A 16954-nucleotide genomic window follows, 5' to 3' on the forward strand; every position below is an offset into this window, starting at 1 on the left:
CTTTTAAGTACAAAGAATCTATCTACGTTCAAAAGGCCTTTTGAAGTGAGCAGCTCCTGCTGATTCATCCTTCTGTGGGATTGCAGGGAGGGAACTATTAGATATTGGCATGATCTTGACATTCTTCCTTTATATACATACTGTATTTTCCAAGGATCAGAAGGTCTCATAAAAGAATGAGATGTTTCCCTAACAGATCAGATCAGTTTTATTTTCTGTGATATACAATATAGATGGTAGTACTTTTCTGATCTCTTCTGTATAGATGCTCTATTCTTGCTAATATTAGTGATATTTCTATACAGGTTTTACAATTACAAGAATGTTCTATTTAGAGTTTAAAATATTATTTGTGAATAATGAACTTTAATAACAGTCCCCTCCTTCTCCATAAGTGTCTGCCTGGGAAGCCTGTTCTAAACTAGACTGAACACTTTCTCTCTGAAACCGCAATATAGTTAGTTAAATGACCAGGGTATATAGACAAGATACATTGTTTTTCTATTTAAGGCATTATTTATGCATTTGAATGGTGAGAGGAAACCAAATCCTCTTTCCCCAGCTACTTGTTTTGATGAAGTGTTCAAATGCAGTGATTTGTCTACTCTCACTACACTACTGCTACCACCAGACAGACGCACACTTCGGAAACTGTGTTGGGGAAAACTAAATGAATTTAGTGCTTGTGAAATGTGCTGGAAAGATATCTCAAACACGGCAGGTTTCCCCACACAGTTGCATACCTGCCTTGATGACCCCCAGCTAGTAGAGTTGCCTTTTTCCTTTTTGTCCCTTGGTGAAGAGAGAGACTGCCAACAGAGGTGCATATTAGGATGTGGTTATTTGTCCACTAGGAACTGGACAGACACTTCACAGGCCACCAAACACACTGCTGACACCATTAATAATGGTGCATTTTCTTTCCCATTTAAAAATCATGCCTAAAGAACATTGGCCTCACTATAAATATAATGCACTTTTAAACCAGCTGAAGATGTATTTTTCCATATATTTATGTTTTAGTAATTATTTATGAATTAAGTGTAATGTTCCCTGAGACCAGAAATGGTGTAAATACAGAATTCTCAATAGCCTATTGTACAAATTAAGCTCACCTCACAAAAATCGAATAAATGACTTTTATTAAATATATTCTTTTCCTCTAAAATATAAACTATACTCTTATAAATGTGGAGTAGGCCCATATTTTGTCAATCCCATCCAAATATGAATCACTCCAAAATCTGTAAATGATGAAGAAATAACATTTGTAATTACCATAATTTTTAATTTGTCTATAAATATATAATATGAACTTTCTTTGCAAACTATTTAGTTATTCACTTATACTTCATATAGAACTGAGCACCTTAGATTACATACTGTGTAATTTAATTATTGATACTAATATGAATTCTGATTATTTACATTGAACATACATGTTTATATAACATTCCAGTGACTTTAAGTGTTAAAGGAATAAGGACATAGTGCAGTATAAGTTACATATGTATTGACTCTTATCCACAGTACACAAGCTGCAGCTTGAATCTCTGAAATTTCTATAGGAACAGGGGTCCAAATGCATAAACATTTTGTACTTGAACAAAAAACACTTTGCATTGTGTGATCTAGAAGGTTTCAGGGGAGATGCCGCCTCTGTTAAATTCACAAACCTTGGCATTTCCTTTTTGATACACTTTGCATAGGCTTTTACTGAAATAGATTCTATGATCAAAGGCCCAACCCTATACTAGCCTCCCCGAAAGAGGTAACCCTAAAATCATGCATACCTAAACCAGAAGAGATCAAAGATCTGCCACAGATAACTGCATGAATGGAAAATACTGGCAAATTATTTAACATTTATTTTTTTGGGGGGTATAAAATAAGTTTTAATTCCTTATTGTAAGTACCATTAAGGTAGAAATGAAAGTTACTAGATAGGCAAATCACTTTCAGGATTTTTGTGACGATAACTATATTTGTGTACTGTTCAAAAATTACCCTCTTGGGTATAATGTTTTGCAAGTACAGTACAGTGTTTGTGAATTCAGCCCAGTGTCTCTTTAAAATTTTAAAATGAGTATTTTTCTATTACTAATTAACATATGTATGAAAACCACCATAAATTAAAGCTTTATGTATGTGGAAACAGATTTGACTTATTTACTGTGCTCAAGACCTCAACTGAAAAACAATTACAATGGAATCACTGTGTTATTATTTAGTATGTGTGATTTGTTTTCTTTGCCAGTTGAGTGACATCTAAATTAAAACTTACTTTACTTGCAAAGTTTAAAAAGAAATACAAATCATTGTAATGCTACAGCTGAACTTCTGCAAGCAATCACATTCATGACTTCTGCTTCTTTCTAAAAGCCTGACTTTCAAAATGTGGCTTTAGTGTTAACATATTATGAATATGTATTTCAAAGAGTTAGTTCTGTTTGCAGCTTAAAAGTGGTATAAATTCTACTTGATCAACAGTTTTTCATTCCACTCCTACTAAATTCTCAGGCCACTTTTTGAATCTCAAATACATTTTTAAATGAATTATTACAGAGCTACGCATGTTTCTTAATGAAATCTATTTCAATTTAACTGATTTAGCAGCAGGACATACTACTAGGTCACAATGTTAAGTGAGGCACTGTAACTTGTCTTGCGGGTAAAATTTTCAAAAGCAACTAGGTGCCCCTGACCTTCAGTGGGACTTAAGCTCTTAAAGTTAGGTTAGTTCTTTTAAAAAGTTTACCCTGTGTGCTCATAAGTTAAGGACACTTGAAGAGGCCCCTTTGTGCTCTCTTGTTGAATAGCCTGTTAACCACAAAAGTCCTGTAATTACTGCTGCTTTGGTGCCTCCTACAGGAATGTGCACATATTCTCATTACATATGGACCATTTGAAAATGCCCCTCAATGCTCTGATTTGGGTGCTGGGCTGTTCACTAAGGACCTCTTCGCTGCTTTAGAGCAGAGGTTCTCAAGTGGGGGTACGCCAAAGTGAACCAGAGAGCCGTGCTGGCATCAGACTCATTGGAGCCCAGGGCAGAAAGCTGAAGCCCCAGCAACTTCGCTTCATGGGACCCCTTGTGGCGTGGGGCGCCAGGCAATTGCTCTGCTTGCTACCCCCTAATGCTGGCTCGGGCTTTTAATCTACTGGATATGAGAAAAACAGTTTGGGGGGCACAGGTGGGCTGGGGAGTTGTTATAGCATGTTGGGGGGACGGTGTCAGACAGAAAAAGGTTGAGAACCCCTGCTTTAGAGCACCCTACCAGAGTACATGCACACACACAACCTACCCGCTAGGGTATTAAAGCAGCTGCCTCTCATGGCTCCTTATGGAACAGCAAGTCATTTAAATAGCACAAACTGGGATGAAAGTAATATTTTACTGATTTTTTTTTTAAATCTTCGTAAAGCCGCCACTTCATATAGTATTAAAAAAGAGAAAAAAAATCAAGCCTTATTCTGAATCGCAACTGATAAGTGCCCAGTCTTGCATCCGCTTAGCCCTTACTTACTCTATATAAACAAATACTTTGAAATAGGCACGATTTATGATTTCGAAATGTCTACACATACAGTACAATACTCATTTCCACTGCACAGTATGTGGCTTTAAATTAACATTGTAAAATTCCATTTTTGCCATTATTTACAATGAGCTATGTTATTGTCTCCTGCCACTGACAGTGATTTAAAGGACTATTCTGAGTCTGAAATCGGTTGGTCTTTTTCTGTGTGTGCCTCCTTTGTAGCTGATCAAAATGAAGGCTGGGCCTTGGAGAATCACCAGAGCTGAAGTCCCTGCATTGAACTCCAATCTTTTGTAGATTGCTAGCAGCTACAGGTGTCTTCTATTGATTGTACTTCAGATTACCATGGCAGCTTCATTTTTCTTTTAGGAAACAGATGTAACTTACGCCACCAAACCAAGTCTTGTAATCTTAGCTGAAAGGAATGAATGAATGATGAACACAATTGGCTTTGGACAAGAATGAAGGTCCAGTTGCTGAAATTAGAAAAGAGATGGAGTTAGTGGTTGTTCAGGTCACAAAGCACTGATAAAACTAGCAGTCATTTGCAGATTATTTACTTGATTTATTACCTGCTAATATTTTTAAAGCAATCAGATAAAAGAAACAGCACTTTATCATATCCATCACACTGCATCTTATTTTTCTACAGCTTGTCTTGTTGCAAATACTTGGATCATTAAGAGTAATCAATGACCCTGGCACTGTGCAAAAAATCCTAGAGCTGCAGAGTTTGCTTTCTGATGGGTCTAGAAACTGAACATTATAGGTTCCTGTAGGGCTGGCTTAGCTAATGTGAGCAGGCCCAACTTAAGATAAGACATGCCTGAACAAGTAATTGCTGAAACTACTAATACATTTATAGTAAATAAGGGAAGCAAAAACTAACTATTGTGGATATGTTTAGAATAAATAAGGTACACAGAAAAACCCTGACCTGATAAGCTTGCTTTAGAGAGACTAGATGGGTGAGGTAATATCTTTTACTGGACCAACTCCTGTTGGAGAGAGAGAGACAAGTTTTCCAGCTTACACACAGTTCTTCTTCAGGTTCTGGGAAACACCTGAAGAAGAGGTCTGTGTAAGTTTGAAATCTTCTCTCTCTCACCAACAGAAGTTGGTCCAATAAAAGGTATTACCTCACCCACCTTCTCTCTCTAATATCCTGGGCCCAACACTGCATACAAGCTTGCCTTACACAATCTGCAAAGCAATTCATCTTTACATGCAAGAAGTATAGATGTTAGGGGTTAGGAAAGATGTGTGACGTGGTTTGTGGTGTGCGACATGAATTGGAATTGTGGTTGCCACCAGTTGTTGGGCCAGGCCAGCACGGTCAAAGAGCTGTTACATATCTAACACAATAATCTGAGTGACATGCTGGAGTCGAACTGAGTTTTTTGGATCCCAGAGAACTGTCCTCCCAGAACTGGATGAGGGGTTCTGGATAAGCCGAGCAGAAAGCTCTCACAGGGAATCCCATTAGTTCTGTTCAGAGGATGGAAGTAGTTTAACCCCTGAAGTTTTCCAACAGGTTCAAGTTCCAGCTGTTAAAGGGAACCTCACCCAGGAGAGGGGAAGGTTAGGGGGCATAGTTTGGATTGTGAAAGAGAGGCTGAGTGCCTGAGGTTTGCAGGCTGTAACAATTCAAGCAGTCAGTCTGAGAACAATGAGGAGTCATTGTGGCACCTTAGAGACTAACCAATTTATTGGGGCATACGCTTTCGTGGGCTAGAACCCACTTCATCAGAACACTGTCTGAGATTGGTTAATGCACTGACCCATGGCCTCCCAGACTCTGTTTGAGGTAGCAGTTGGAAAGGGCATACTTTTGCATAGCTTTAGCGAACTGAGTGAAATTGACTCCCCACGGCCCACCCAAAAACGCCTTTCAACATTAAGAAGACAAATAGCCTGAAATTTTTTTTTTGAATAATTGCCTTAATTCTACTTTCTTTTGTTTAATGTGTTCTGCTTTGCAAGTGCAAAAAATAAAATCTGTATGCATCTGAGCCTGACAGCAGAGCAACAGCAGAAATGGTGCAAGGTGTTTACAGGCTTTTCTGAGTGAAGTACCTGACTACATTTGCAGAACATTTCAGCTGTCTCCCCTATGCTTCTGTCTGAACTTCCTGATGTAGGCGGGCACACAAAACCTATTCTGAGCGATAGTGCAATACAAAATTCTGAACTGAGTTTAGAAGCCATAAGAATGGTGGGATCGAGTGAATAATTTAGCTCAAAGATTAGGATGTATCAGCATCTCAGTGAAAATTAAACAAGAAGCTGCCTGTCGTAGACAAGCTGTCTTAAGAACGATTTCCAAATATTTAGTGTACAGTTTGACTTCAGCTTTATACTAACACCAACATGCTCTAGGCAGCTGCCTTTTCAGGTCCAAAAGTAGGTGGCTACAATGGATTTCACTATATACCTCTACCCCGATATAACGCTGTTCTCAGGAGCCAAAAAATCTTTCCGCGTTATATTGAACTTGCTTTGATCCACCGGAGTGCGCAGCTCCCGCCCCCGCCCCCCCGAGCACTGCTTTGTGTTATATCGGGTCGCGTTATATCGGGGTAGAGGTGTATATAGAATATAATTTCTAAATGTCACATGCATCTGTCACTTTCCATTAAGGGTCTGTTCTTACTCTTTTTGATGCTAATAGGAGAACTCTCAACTTCAATATGAGTAGGCTGGGTCTCTGAAATACTTGTTCACTGTACATGTTGTCATTGTTATCCTAGCAGCTATAGATGGACCAGTCAGGATGCACCATCTTTTAACTAGCCAACGGGGTAAAGATGGCAACTGGCTGTTCTGGAGGGCCAGTGCCTCAACAACTGCTAGTCAAGCCAGTTTCCAGAAGGAAAATAGATTCTTCACTTCACTTCACCTCCTGCAACAGCAGATGGAATGTTTTGTATCCCATTGGTCGCACTATAGCAACTATCGCTGTTCTGTTTTCGATGTTAGACCTCATTCTTCATAGAACAAACATGTAAACTCATGAACAGTACAGTGCAAGGTGTCATCACTATGTAGTAGGCAATAGCAGGACAGTCAATTCTTCCATTATAGAATCATGCCATTAATACCGGCCTAGCTCCACACAAGGATTTAGGCACCTAACTGCCACTCTAGGTGCTCAAGTCCAAAATTTAGATCCTCAAACCCCTCACTTAGCTGTTCCCTAACCCTGTAGGTGCCTAAACTCTCTAGGCACCTACATTTCCACCAATAAAGTCTCCTAAGCCCGTAAATATTTGCCGTTGGGCATGTACACAATCCCCTCAGTCCTGATGCCCAGGCACCTAGCTCATGCCTACGACCCCTCAGGATCCTCAAATGAGGTCTTCCCCCAACTAACTCACTGTGGGACGTGCTCCGGTAGGCAGGCTCAGAGGCTAACTAACTGATCAGCCCCATACAAAGCAATGGTGGTGGGGATACTGCTGTCTATATGAAACCTTTAGCCCAGTGGTTAGGCTGCTCCTCCAGGAGTCCTGGGATCATTTGTTCCCTCTATCTGATTTGGAGCAAGAATATGAACTTGGATTGCCCAGCTCTCAGCAGAGTGCCCTAACCACTGGGCTATGGGATATTTGAGGTAGGATTGTCTCAGTCTCTCCTGTTGAAACTGTCCCAATTTGTATATGGAACACGGATTGGAACTTGGGTCTTCCACATCCTGGGGATTGTTCTAACAACTGGGCTCCTGGCAGGGGTGGGGATAGAGAAGGGGTTCTCTTGGTTTTTTTTGTGAGAAAGAGCTGACCTGGCTTAGGTTCCCAATGCCAGGAGAGAGTTCATGAACCCTGCCTAAGTCCTTTTAAGGGGTGGGGCTTAGGCTTAGGTCCCACCCCTCTCTTCAGTATTTCCTGGTGGCTTGCTGAGGTGACTCCCTGCTCAGCCTGCTGGCTTTTGTGAATCCCATTCCTAGGCACCTAACTCTCCACATGCCTTACATACAGAGCCTGGGTACCTAACTCAGGGTTGTGGATTCCATAGGTGGAAGGGTATCTAAGGGTTAGGTGCTACAGTGCTGAGACGAAGTCCTTTTTGTGGATCTAGCCCCCAGCCTCTACCCTTGAAACGAGCCTATGTTTTGTTCTGCACTTGAAGCTGATATGGTTCTTTGCTTCTGATGTTAGGATTTCATAAAGCCAGGAATAGTGGTACTATATTTTAAATGGCCATTTATTTCCACTCTTTGTTCTACATTAAAATAATGGGAACAGTGTGTTTCTACAGAAAATGACTTTCTAAGCCATTCTCTCCCACTGTTGCAGGTCAATGGCATTAAAGTGCAACATTATGGCCTGATCCTGTTACGTGCTGAGTACCTTCAACGTACAGTAACTTAACTGGGAGTAGCAAGCACTTAGCATTTTGCAGGACTGGACACACAGGACAGAATTTTCAAAAGATCTTAGCACCCGCAATTGTGGCAGATCTTTAGAAGTGCTTAAAGCCCATTTGTGCACCAAAAGAAGTGGCCAGGTTTTCAAAAGTGCACAACAGATTGGTAGCTGAGTTCTTTTGAAAATCTGGCCCTAAGTGTCACTGTGGGTGCGAGCATGTTTGAAAATCAGTCCCTTGTTTAACAAGTGTTTGCATTTTTCATAAGTGTTTACAGATTGATGCATACAAATGCAAAAACTCTGGAGTGTCTGACCACCATGGAACTCAATTTGTCCCTAAATACAGGAAATCATTCTTCCTTCCTTGCATGGTTTTACCATTTTATCCCTACCCCATTTTTATTTTATTGACTCTTTCTAAGGACCAATCATACCCATGTAATCATGATAAAAGGCCTTGCCAATTTCCTTATAAATTTTAATAGATATCAGTCATTATTATTTTAGGAGTTCAACAGTGCATGGAACAATTTACGTTTTGATTACCAGAAATCATGGCATCCAAGAATTGTTTCTACATGTATATTTAATCTATGTTAGCTAGGTTTGTAAGTAAGTGCCTGCCCCAAACCATGAACTCAAGGACAGTCAGCTCCATTGAGCACACTGTCATGCTAATCATGCAAAGAATAATTGCTTGAAATAGTTGCATGCACAAATGGTAACCTGCATTCCCACAGCTAAATGCAGTACTTACAAATTCTCCATCTTTGCCTCCGAAGTCTAAATAAAGCATCCTAATGCCATCATCTGAAGACATTTTTAGTTTTTCATAGGGGCACTGTGCAATTGTTTTGGACAAGGCACCATCTTGTGGTTCAACTGTGAGAGAGAATCCATGTTCATAATGGATGGTCAAACGGCACTCCTGGTTTTTGTAGGTGCAAGCTGAACACGAAAAACAAAATTTAGATTATGAGACCTCTGCCCTTAAGAAGCTTGTATTTGTAAAATACCATTCACGTCTATGGCAACTTATTATCCACTCTACTTACAACATTAACAAGGAAAATACCTTTTAAAGGAAACAGAGTCACCCTGTCTTACTTCCACATTTTGACCTGCTTTAAACCTCTTCCAAATTCTATTTAAAATAAAAAGAAACCAACATTCTTTTATAGACAGAAACTCAAGCCACTTTTCTGAAACAAATAGAGTTAAAGTAGTGTGGGTATGAGATTGGTGATTGGAGATGAGTAGCTAAAGAACTAGACGGTGTGGATTTGAATGTCAGGGTGAGAAAAGAGTACTTTATGTGGCTTTATTCTGTATTTCAGAGTCACTATTCCTTAGCCATCTTCACTGGCTTTCACTGAGTTTCCTTGAACATATATAGTGGTGTGTGTGTTATGCATAATAGACACACACACACATTCTGTACCAACTCCCATGGAAATTCTAGTAGGTTTCACTAGAGTCCTTTCACAGGATTCTCTTGGTTTCTGCTGGTCTGTGATTTCTACAAGAGGGTGAGTTGCCCTTGCTCTGTTCCAAATTTTGATTGAAAGTTAACTGGTTCCAGTTGGCAAACAGAATTTCCATCAGGCATATGTAAAGCCCATCCTCATCCTTTGCTCTTGCTCAGGGATAGAGAGCAGGTGAAATTAGTTGTTCCTTCTGTGCTGTTTACTGCTGTTCCTGTGCTCAGCAGGGCAAGTTACCTCCACAATGCAACTCATTGACTGCTTACAGGTATACTTACCTGAATGATTGATTCCTTGCTCAAGAGGAGTGGATATCTGCATAGTGCAGTCTGTACCTTCATCTGCCTGAAGTTGTACCTGGAAATAAGCCCCTCATGGACCTGAAGGATACTATGCTTTCCCCTGACCTCCAATATGAGATCAGTTGCTCCATACTTTGTCCCTAACTATTCAAAGATATCTACATGTTCTAGTTTGAAGCTCTCTCTGCAATCCTCTCCATAAGTGTTTCAAATGTTTGTTTTATGCAGTGCAGACAGAACCCCCAATTGTGTCTGGGCTTGGTGGGAAGGGGTGGTGCGGCCATGGTTTGGGCGCTGACGGTCCCCTCACTTTTAGGAAGCTTTTGCTACTCCTGGTCTGAGTAACTAATTTGGTTCGTCCTCCTTTCTCCCAAGAGGCTCCCTCTCTGCACTAGGACACTTCCGAATGCATTGCCCCCTGAGCAGCTGATCTGGCTTCATGGGCACCTCCTCAGGACACTACTCCTTACAGAGGCACAGTGGATCAACTGACATGAATGTCCTCGTCAGGACGGAGCTTGGCAGATAAGCGTTGGGTGTGGATGGAAGAAAGCCAGCTGAGTGGATGACGTAAACTGAGCGGTGTCACTTGTAAGCAGTTCAGATAACTGCCTGTCATTGGCCACAAAATCAGAGCTGTGCGGACATGCCCTAAAATTAGAACAGTTGTTTACACCACTTAGCATTAAAAAGGGTTATTTTTAAAGGCTGGCCTGAAGAGCTGTGGAGAAGGACTATGAAAGGCAGCACTCTGAGAACTGACTGATACCTGGTGAAACTTCACATTTGATATAGACCGTCAGTAAATTAATCAAATCCCTGTTCTACACCTCCAGCCTGTGAAAGACTACTGAAATTCTTTCTGCCTTACAACACCCAAACAGGATTCAAATATATAGAGTTAAATTAATTTGTTGGGTGTTGTAGGGAGTAAATAAAAAAAAAGTAATTCCCCTGGACCTAATTTGTCTCACCTTTCATGTTTGTGCGCATCTCTGAATACCAAGGTACAAAAGAAAATCTCATTAACCTTAAGATTCAGGTTGCACCCCTGCTTCCAAAACAGACATTCAAAGAGCCAGCCTCTCTTTTCAAGCACAAAATGAGCATCAAAAGTTAAAAGCTGCAAAGGGAATCACTAAAGAATTTCAACAAAGATGAAGACTCTTTTGAGTACTAATTAGTTTCCTGGTAATTGAAAAAAGCACCTGATAATTGTAACCAGCATCTATTGCAGCAGGAATTCTGCAGCATGGCTGACTTAACCTTTACGTTAGCTCAGGGACTGAGTGCCAGATGAGACTTAGACCTTCAGGTAGAATGGATGGAGCACCCAATTTTAACAGCGTTGATGAAAGGAAAGAGTGGGTGGCAAAGAGATCACAAAACAATTTTGGGGATGGGTCTTGAACAGTGAGAACTGCACCCCTTTGAACAAGTAAGAAGGCAAACCAACAAATAGGAACGGCAGGGTGAAGGGGGCTCAGCCAGGCATTCGAGATCAGTAGGCCAAAATATGGGCTTGTCCACATGGGGAAGTTAATCTGAAATAAGGTGAGGTGTGAATTTGAGGGTATGTCTTCACTACCCGCCGATCCGGCGGGTAGCAATCGGTCTATCGGGGATCGACTTACCGCGTCTCATGAGGACGCGGTAAAATCGATCCCTGATCGCTCTGCCGTCGACTCCGGAAATCCACCTCGGCAAGAGGCGGCAGCGGAGTCGGCGGCAGCGCGGCAGCGGTCGACTTTCCCCCGTCCTCACCACCAGGTAAGCCGACCTAAAATACGCAACTTCAGCTACGGTATTCACGTAGCTGAAGTTGCGTATCTTAGGTCGGAACCCCGCTGTAGTGTAGACCTAGCCTATAGCCCTATTGCTATTCTGGAATAACTCCACTTGTGGATACACTTATTCCAGAATGAGAGCATCCAGACAGGGAGATAATCCAGAATAGCTATGCCATTTTCCTCATGTAGACAAGCCCTAAGAAGAGAGACTGCCGTGCTTAGTCACTCAATCTTGACTGCATCTTAGAAGGAAGATAGACTGTCTGAAAGGGGGAGGTGGTTTGCACCCATTGTTATTAGACTGGCCCCCATTTTTTTTTTTTTAAATGCAGGTCAAGGTGGGTAAATGGCCTATATCTATTTGTGAATTTTGGACATGTATGGCTCTGACCTTACCCACTCTTCTTTGCAGACAGGTCCCCCAACCAGATCACCAGTAACCTTTACTCCCTCCCCCCGACGTCTCCTCTTACTCCAGGAGGATGTTCTTTCCAGGGGTCACAGAGCTGAGGCCTTTGAAACAGAAGCATAGCAGCAGCAGGAGCCCCTCCTTTTTCATCATGACCATCACTTCCCAAAGGCATGAGGTCCCCATCTCTGACTCTAGCACTTCATGCATTATTGGCTGCTAGACTCGTATCAGAATGAGGAAGAAAAGAGCAAAATGGAAGTCAGAATGACACGATAGGGGGCCTGAAAACACAATTTGCCACAGTTACTATAGAAGTTAAGAGCTGGCTGCAAAAGCAGCAATGAACTTTTCATAGAAACATTTTGTCTACGTTCTGAAGTTTCAATCAGCTCCAGTGGAAATAACTTGGAGAGACCAATAAACTTCTCCAAGCATTGATCCCGGACTAATGACCACAGATCCAGGGTTTTGATTCTCGCACTGAGAAACACGCCTAAGGACAAATGCCAAAGTGACTCAACATAAAGAAGAAGAACTTCCAAGTGTTACTCACAGGTTGTGATTTCCGTGATGAGCTCAGCTGAATTGTGGCAGCCCTGCACTATGTTCCTTGTCCACAGTGAGAGGTCTCTGCTAGTCTCTGTCCTGAAGAGATGGGTTTCAATCCCTTGCCTTGTACCGGTGCGTGTTGCAAAAGATAAATCCACCCCAGATTGTGGGGATCCTTTACCTGGACCTGAATGGACCAACCTGAAATTGGATTTAAAAACAAAATAAAATGTTTGCATTGCTTGACGCTGCTCAGACTGCTCGGAGTTTCATGTTGCACAGCTCTACCCAATGGAGTGAATTTAGTGCTGGTGAAAGGTTCGAGAGTAACAGCCTTGCAGACTGAAGGCTTCTGTTTATCCACACAACAGGTACAGAATGGGCAGAAGCAGGGCAAGAGGCCTTAACACTGACCTGCATATGGGAGAGAGTGTGACTCCGTTTCCAAGCCCACTCAGAGCTTGACGTCCCTGTTGAGGCTGCCAACAAGAGTGGCAAATAGTGCTAGTGGGGGCGGCTTTTGTGATGTGGACACATCTTCCAGGAACTGGACACAACACAACCAAGCAGCCCCAGAATCTTGGGTCTGGGGTTATATATGATCCTAGTTCTCTCTCATTTGGGCTAGGAATGATACTTGCTGAGCCTGATTTTCAAAACATTGAAAGCACAGGGCAGTGAGCACCAAATCTGCCTCACAATTAAAGCAACTGCACATACAAAGGAGCAGCAGGATGTCTAAACGGATGACAAGGTGTCTAAATATTCATCTGGGTGTACAAAACATTCAATTTGCATCAGGGATTGTGGCAATTGTGTGTAAAAATTAGCTACACAATTATGCACCTGACTCTGGCCTTAATGCTTAAGCCCTAAACTGTATGCTTTGCTTCAGAGATATGAGTGCTAATTCAGATAACATTATATAGAGAGAAACCTCTTCCTTCCAATGGCAAAATGCATCTCTGATAAAACCTAAAAATCTGCAGCCTACCTTCACAATAAATGATGTTAGCTAACAAGGTAACAGGCTCCTATAAAATATCTAAGGGCAGACACCAAGTACCATTTTGTATATATTGTTCCTTAAACAACTAAAGCGCAGATCATTTCAAATGCACCAGCTACCTGTAACCTTGAACTTTTCTCTTATATTTTGTCGAACATAAAGAAAAATTGAAGCTACTTTTACTCCAGTATGACCAGCTGATTTTCAGAGTGGCAAAGCAAGGTTTGTTCACCGAGCCCGAAAGTTAAATTTCAGAAAAAGTCATTTTCAGATAAAATTGACATCCAAATGTCTCTTTTCTCCTTGAGATGATCCATATTTTAAGGGGAGTGCAGGAAGTTAGAGAAGTAATTCAAGGACATTGCAACAATTCAATTGTAATGATGAATGCAGAGAAACATTTCACCATTTAAAGGTTAAACACTAAATCTTGGAGAGACTGAGAAAGTGAAACCACAAGAAAACAGGACTATAAATGTGTCTTTCTTTTTTAATCTCACCATATGTAAATGATCAATGTTGTACAGAGAGACAATATATAACAAAAGGCCACTACTCCAATACTTGCAATGTAAGATAATCCCTAAATTTAAATATTAATTCCCAACTAACAATTTCTTTTGCACACCTTAAAGAAAGATTCCTTGTGCCTGACATCACAAAACGGTACTGTTTAATGAAGAAAGTGTATTATAAAATAAAAAGGAAGTAAAGCAACAGGAGTTTGGCATTTGAGAATCAGATGCCTCCATTCTGAAACACTGTACCTTGGAGAGTACTGTACACAAAAGCTCATCTGAATAGATAAAATCACAAAGGCAAAGACATTATGCCTAAAGCAGGGAGATTTTTGAAAGACATAATGGGCCAGATCCCCAGTTGGTAGAAATAATGGAGGTAGGCCAATTTATACTAGCTGAAGATCTCGCCCACTCCTCCCTAAGTGCGATTTCTTTGCTGCTGGGATATAAAGTTTTCTAGGTTTGTCCATCTTTGACTTGATGGAAACTTTCCACGCATTCGTAGCTTCTGATCAATTTCCTTGATTTAAAAAAGACAAGACAAGACAAATCATGAGAAATTAAAGCAGGGCCAGGTTACTGTCTTCAGATCTGCCTCTGACCATGTGGCTGGGGAAATGTGCCTCTTCCACAGAGCTGTATGTCATCACATTACCCTACTTTCATCCTGGAAGGCAGGCCTGGCTTGAGACATTAACTTCCACAGCCCCGTTCCGAGCTTTGGCACCCTCCCATCTTTTGCGGGGGATCCTGAGGACAGCTGATAGCACACCTCCCTTGCAGCCATGCGACTCGATGGAGGAAGAGGCAGAATCAGAGCTTGAGTGGAGGCCTCCTGAGTCCCCCGTTTGTTCTGCAGGGCTCTCTTCCCCACTCCCAGTAGGACAATATGGTGAAAACTCTGCAAGGGCCATCTGGCCCTTGACTTCCTTGGGCAAATGACAGCATGCCTGGGTGACAAGATGGGTGAGGTAATATCTTTTGTGGGACCACCTTCTGTTGGTGAGAGAGACATGCTTACACAGAGCTCTTCACAACAACACTGCATACAGCATGCCTGGGCCTCAGTTCCCCAATCTGCACAATGGGTATAATAATCACTTTCACACTGCCCCGATGACAAGCCATTTTTAGTAAGGGGGTTTGAGAGCCATAGATAGAGGGTGTTTTACAATATCAAACTGTTGTTATAAAACAGTAAGTCACAGAGCACAGACAACATTATTTCCCATGAGAAATTGTACACTAGGAAACTATTTCAAAGTTCTCTGTCACATCCTTTCTGCTGTGGACAGAGTTCATTAACTGCTCTAATAAGTACTTCCCAGCACTTGGTCACACACTGTGCCATTCAATTTGGAAACCACATACTCTGAGATAGTAAGTGCCTAAAACTAGTTCACTTCTACAGGAAAATGGCATCATATGTTATCGATAACATCAATAATACAGCAGGACTAACATTACTGGTTCTACAGTATGTTGACAGACACGAGCAGCATGTTGGACCTACATAGTACCATAACATCACAACCAGTATTAACCATATTTATTCCCTACTTTCTCATCCACATCACTACCTTCTTACTTACTCTGAATACTAGAATTTCAGGTACACTATTTAAAATTCTACTCATCATGGCATCGACTGTACATCCAGTTAGAGATCAGGCTTTGCAAAGTCCTGCAGTGAGACATGAACTAGACAGGTATTGAGCAGGGAGTTAATATTATGAGATATCATTACTTAGGTCTTTAAGTCTGAGACAAAGGACTCCCTAGTCTCCTTTTGGCCAATACTATTGCTGTTTATATGAAATATTGGAAACATCAGGCTACTGAAAAACCCAACAGCCATTGAAGAAAGCAAGCTAAACCAGTTCTTTTTGCTAAACCAAAGAGCTTGTTATTTAGCTGCTCAAACTGGCTGATTGACACAAAAATCAGTTCTTCGTTTGAGGAGATATCCAAAACCACTTCGAGAGCTTGCCAACAGTCCTAATAACATTACAGAACCTCAGAATATTTACTAGCATGCATCTTTCGCTATTCATATTAAAAAGAGGTCACCTGAAGGTTATTCAATGGTGGACACTGTACAAAGAACTCCAGAGATAGACTGGAAGCTGGTCATTAGTATAACCTTCAACTTTCAGCCAATGCAGTCATCGGAAGGACAGACTTTCCAAGGTATGAGATCCACACAGTGGTTCTCAACCAAGGGTCCAAGGCCCCCCTGGGGAGCCACAAGCAGGTTTCAGGGGGTTTGCCAAGCAGGGCAGCATTAAACTCGCTGGGGCCCAGGGCAGAAAGCCAAAGCCCCGCTGAATGGGAGTCAAAGCCTAAGCAATGTAGCTTTGAGGGGGGTCCTGTGGCGTGGGGCCTGGGCAACTGCCCTGCTTGCTACCCCTTAATGCTGGCCTTGGCTTTAATATGCAGAAAAACAGTTACTGTGGCTCAGATGGGCCATGGAGTTTTTATAGCATGTTGGGGGGGTCTCAGAAAAAATAAGGTTGAGAACCCCTGAGATACAGTATATGTCTAAGAAGCACTGAGAGCTTCTAGCAAAAATAACATGCATCAGATGAAGTGGATTTTAGCCCACGAAAGCTTATGCCCAAATAAATTTGTTAGTCTCTAAGGTGCCACAAGGACTCTTCCTTATTTTTGCTGCTACAGACTAACACGGCTACCACTCTGAAACCCTGAGAGCTTCTAGAGCTTTTTCACCAGAACTCAGAGCAGCCACCAGAGGGCATACGAATGTTGGTAACTGTAAACCAGTCTGCTCAGGATTAAGTTGATATGGGGTGTATTAGGAATAGACAGTTACAGTAAAATGCCCCTCTTTACATTCCGTAGAGAGCTGTAAACACAGATTAGTTTTTCAGTTTATCTGATTGCTCCCTCTTCTATTTTTATTCTGTCTACCTTCTCCATTTTTCAATGCTTTACGTATGCACAGTATCATGAGATGC

At 41.6% G+C, this 16954-nt stretch overlaps 1 protein-coding gene across 2 annotated transcripts in view; it reads right to left on the reverse strand.

The window, feature by feature from the left end:
- Positions 1–1125: 1125 nt before the first annotated feature.
- Positions 1126–16954, reverse strand: part of SNTB1 (syntrophin beta 1) — a 156645-nt gene continuing 140816 nt past the window's right edge. The window contains exons 5-7 of one of the 2 annotated variants that reach the window (XM_024217012.3): positions 12451–12647; positions 8667–8857; positions 1126–4018 (exon numbers count right to left, since the gene is read on the reverse strand). In XM_024217012.3, coding sequence (XP_024072780.1) covers positions 3926–4018; positions 8667–8857; positions 12451–12647 — 481 coding nt within the window. In that variant the 3' untranslated portion in view covers positions 1126–3925. The remainder of the gene's footprint in view (positions 4019–8666; positions 8858–12450; positions 12648–16954) is intronic. The other variant, XM_024217013.3, reaches the window with a different exon arrangement.

This window comes from Terrapene carolina, unplaced genomic scaffold, assembly GCF_002925995.2.
Source record: "Terrapene carolina triunguis isolate 2854851 unplaced genomic scaffold, T_m_triunguis-2.0 Scaffold58, whole genome shotgun sequence".
In the NCBI taxonomy this organism is placed as follows: Eukaryota; Metazoa; Chordata; order Testudines; family Emydidae; genus Terrapene; species Terrapene triunguis.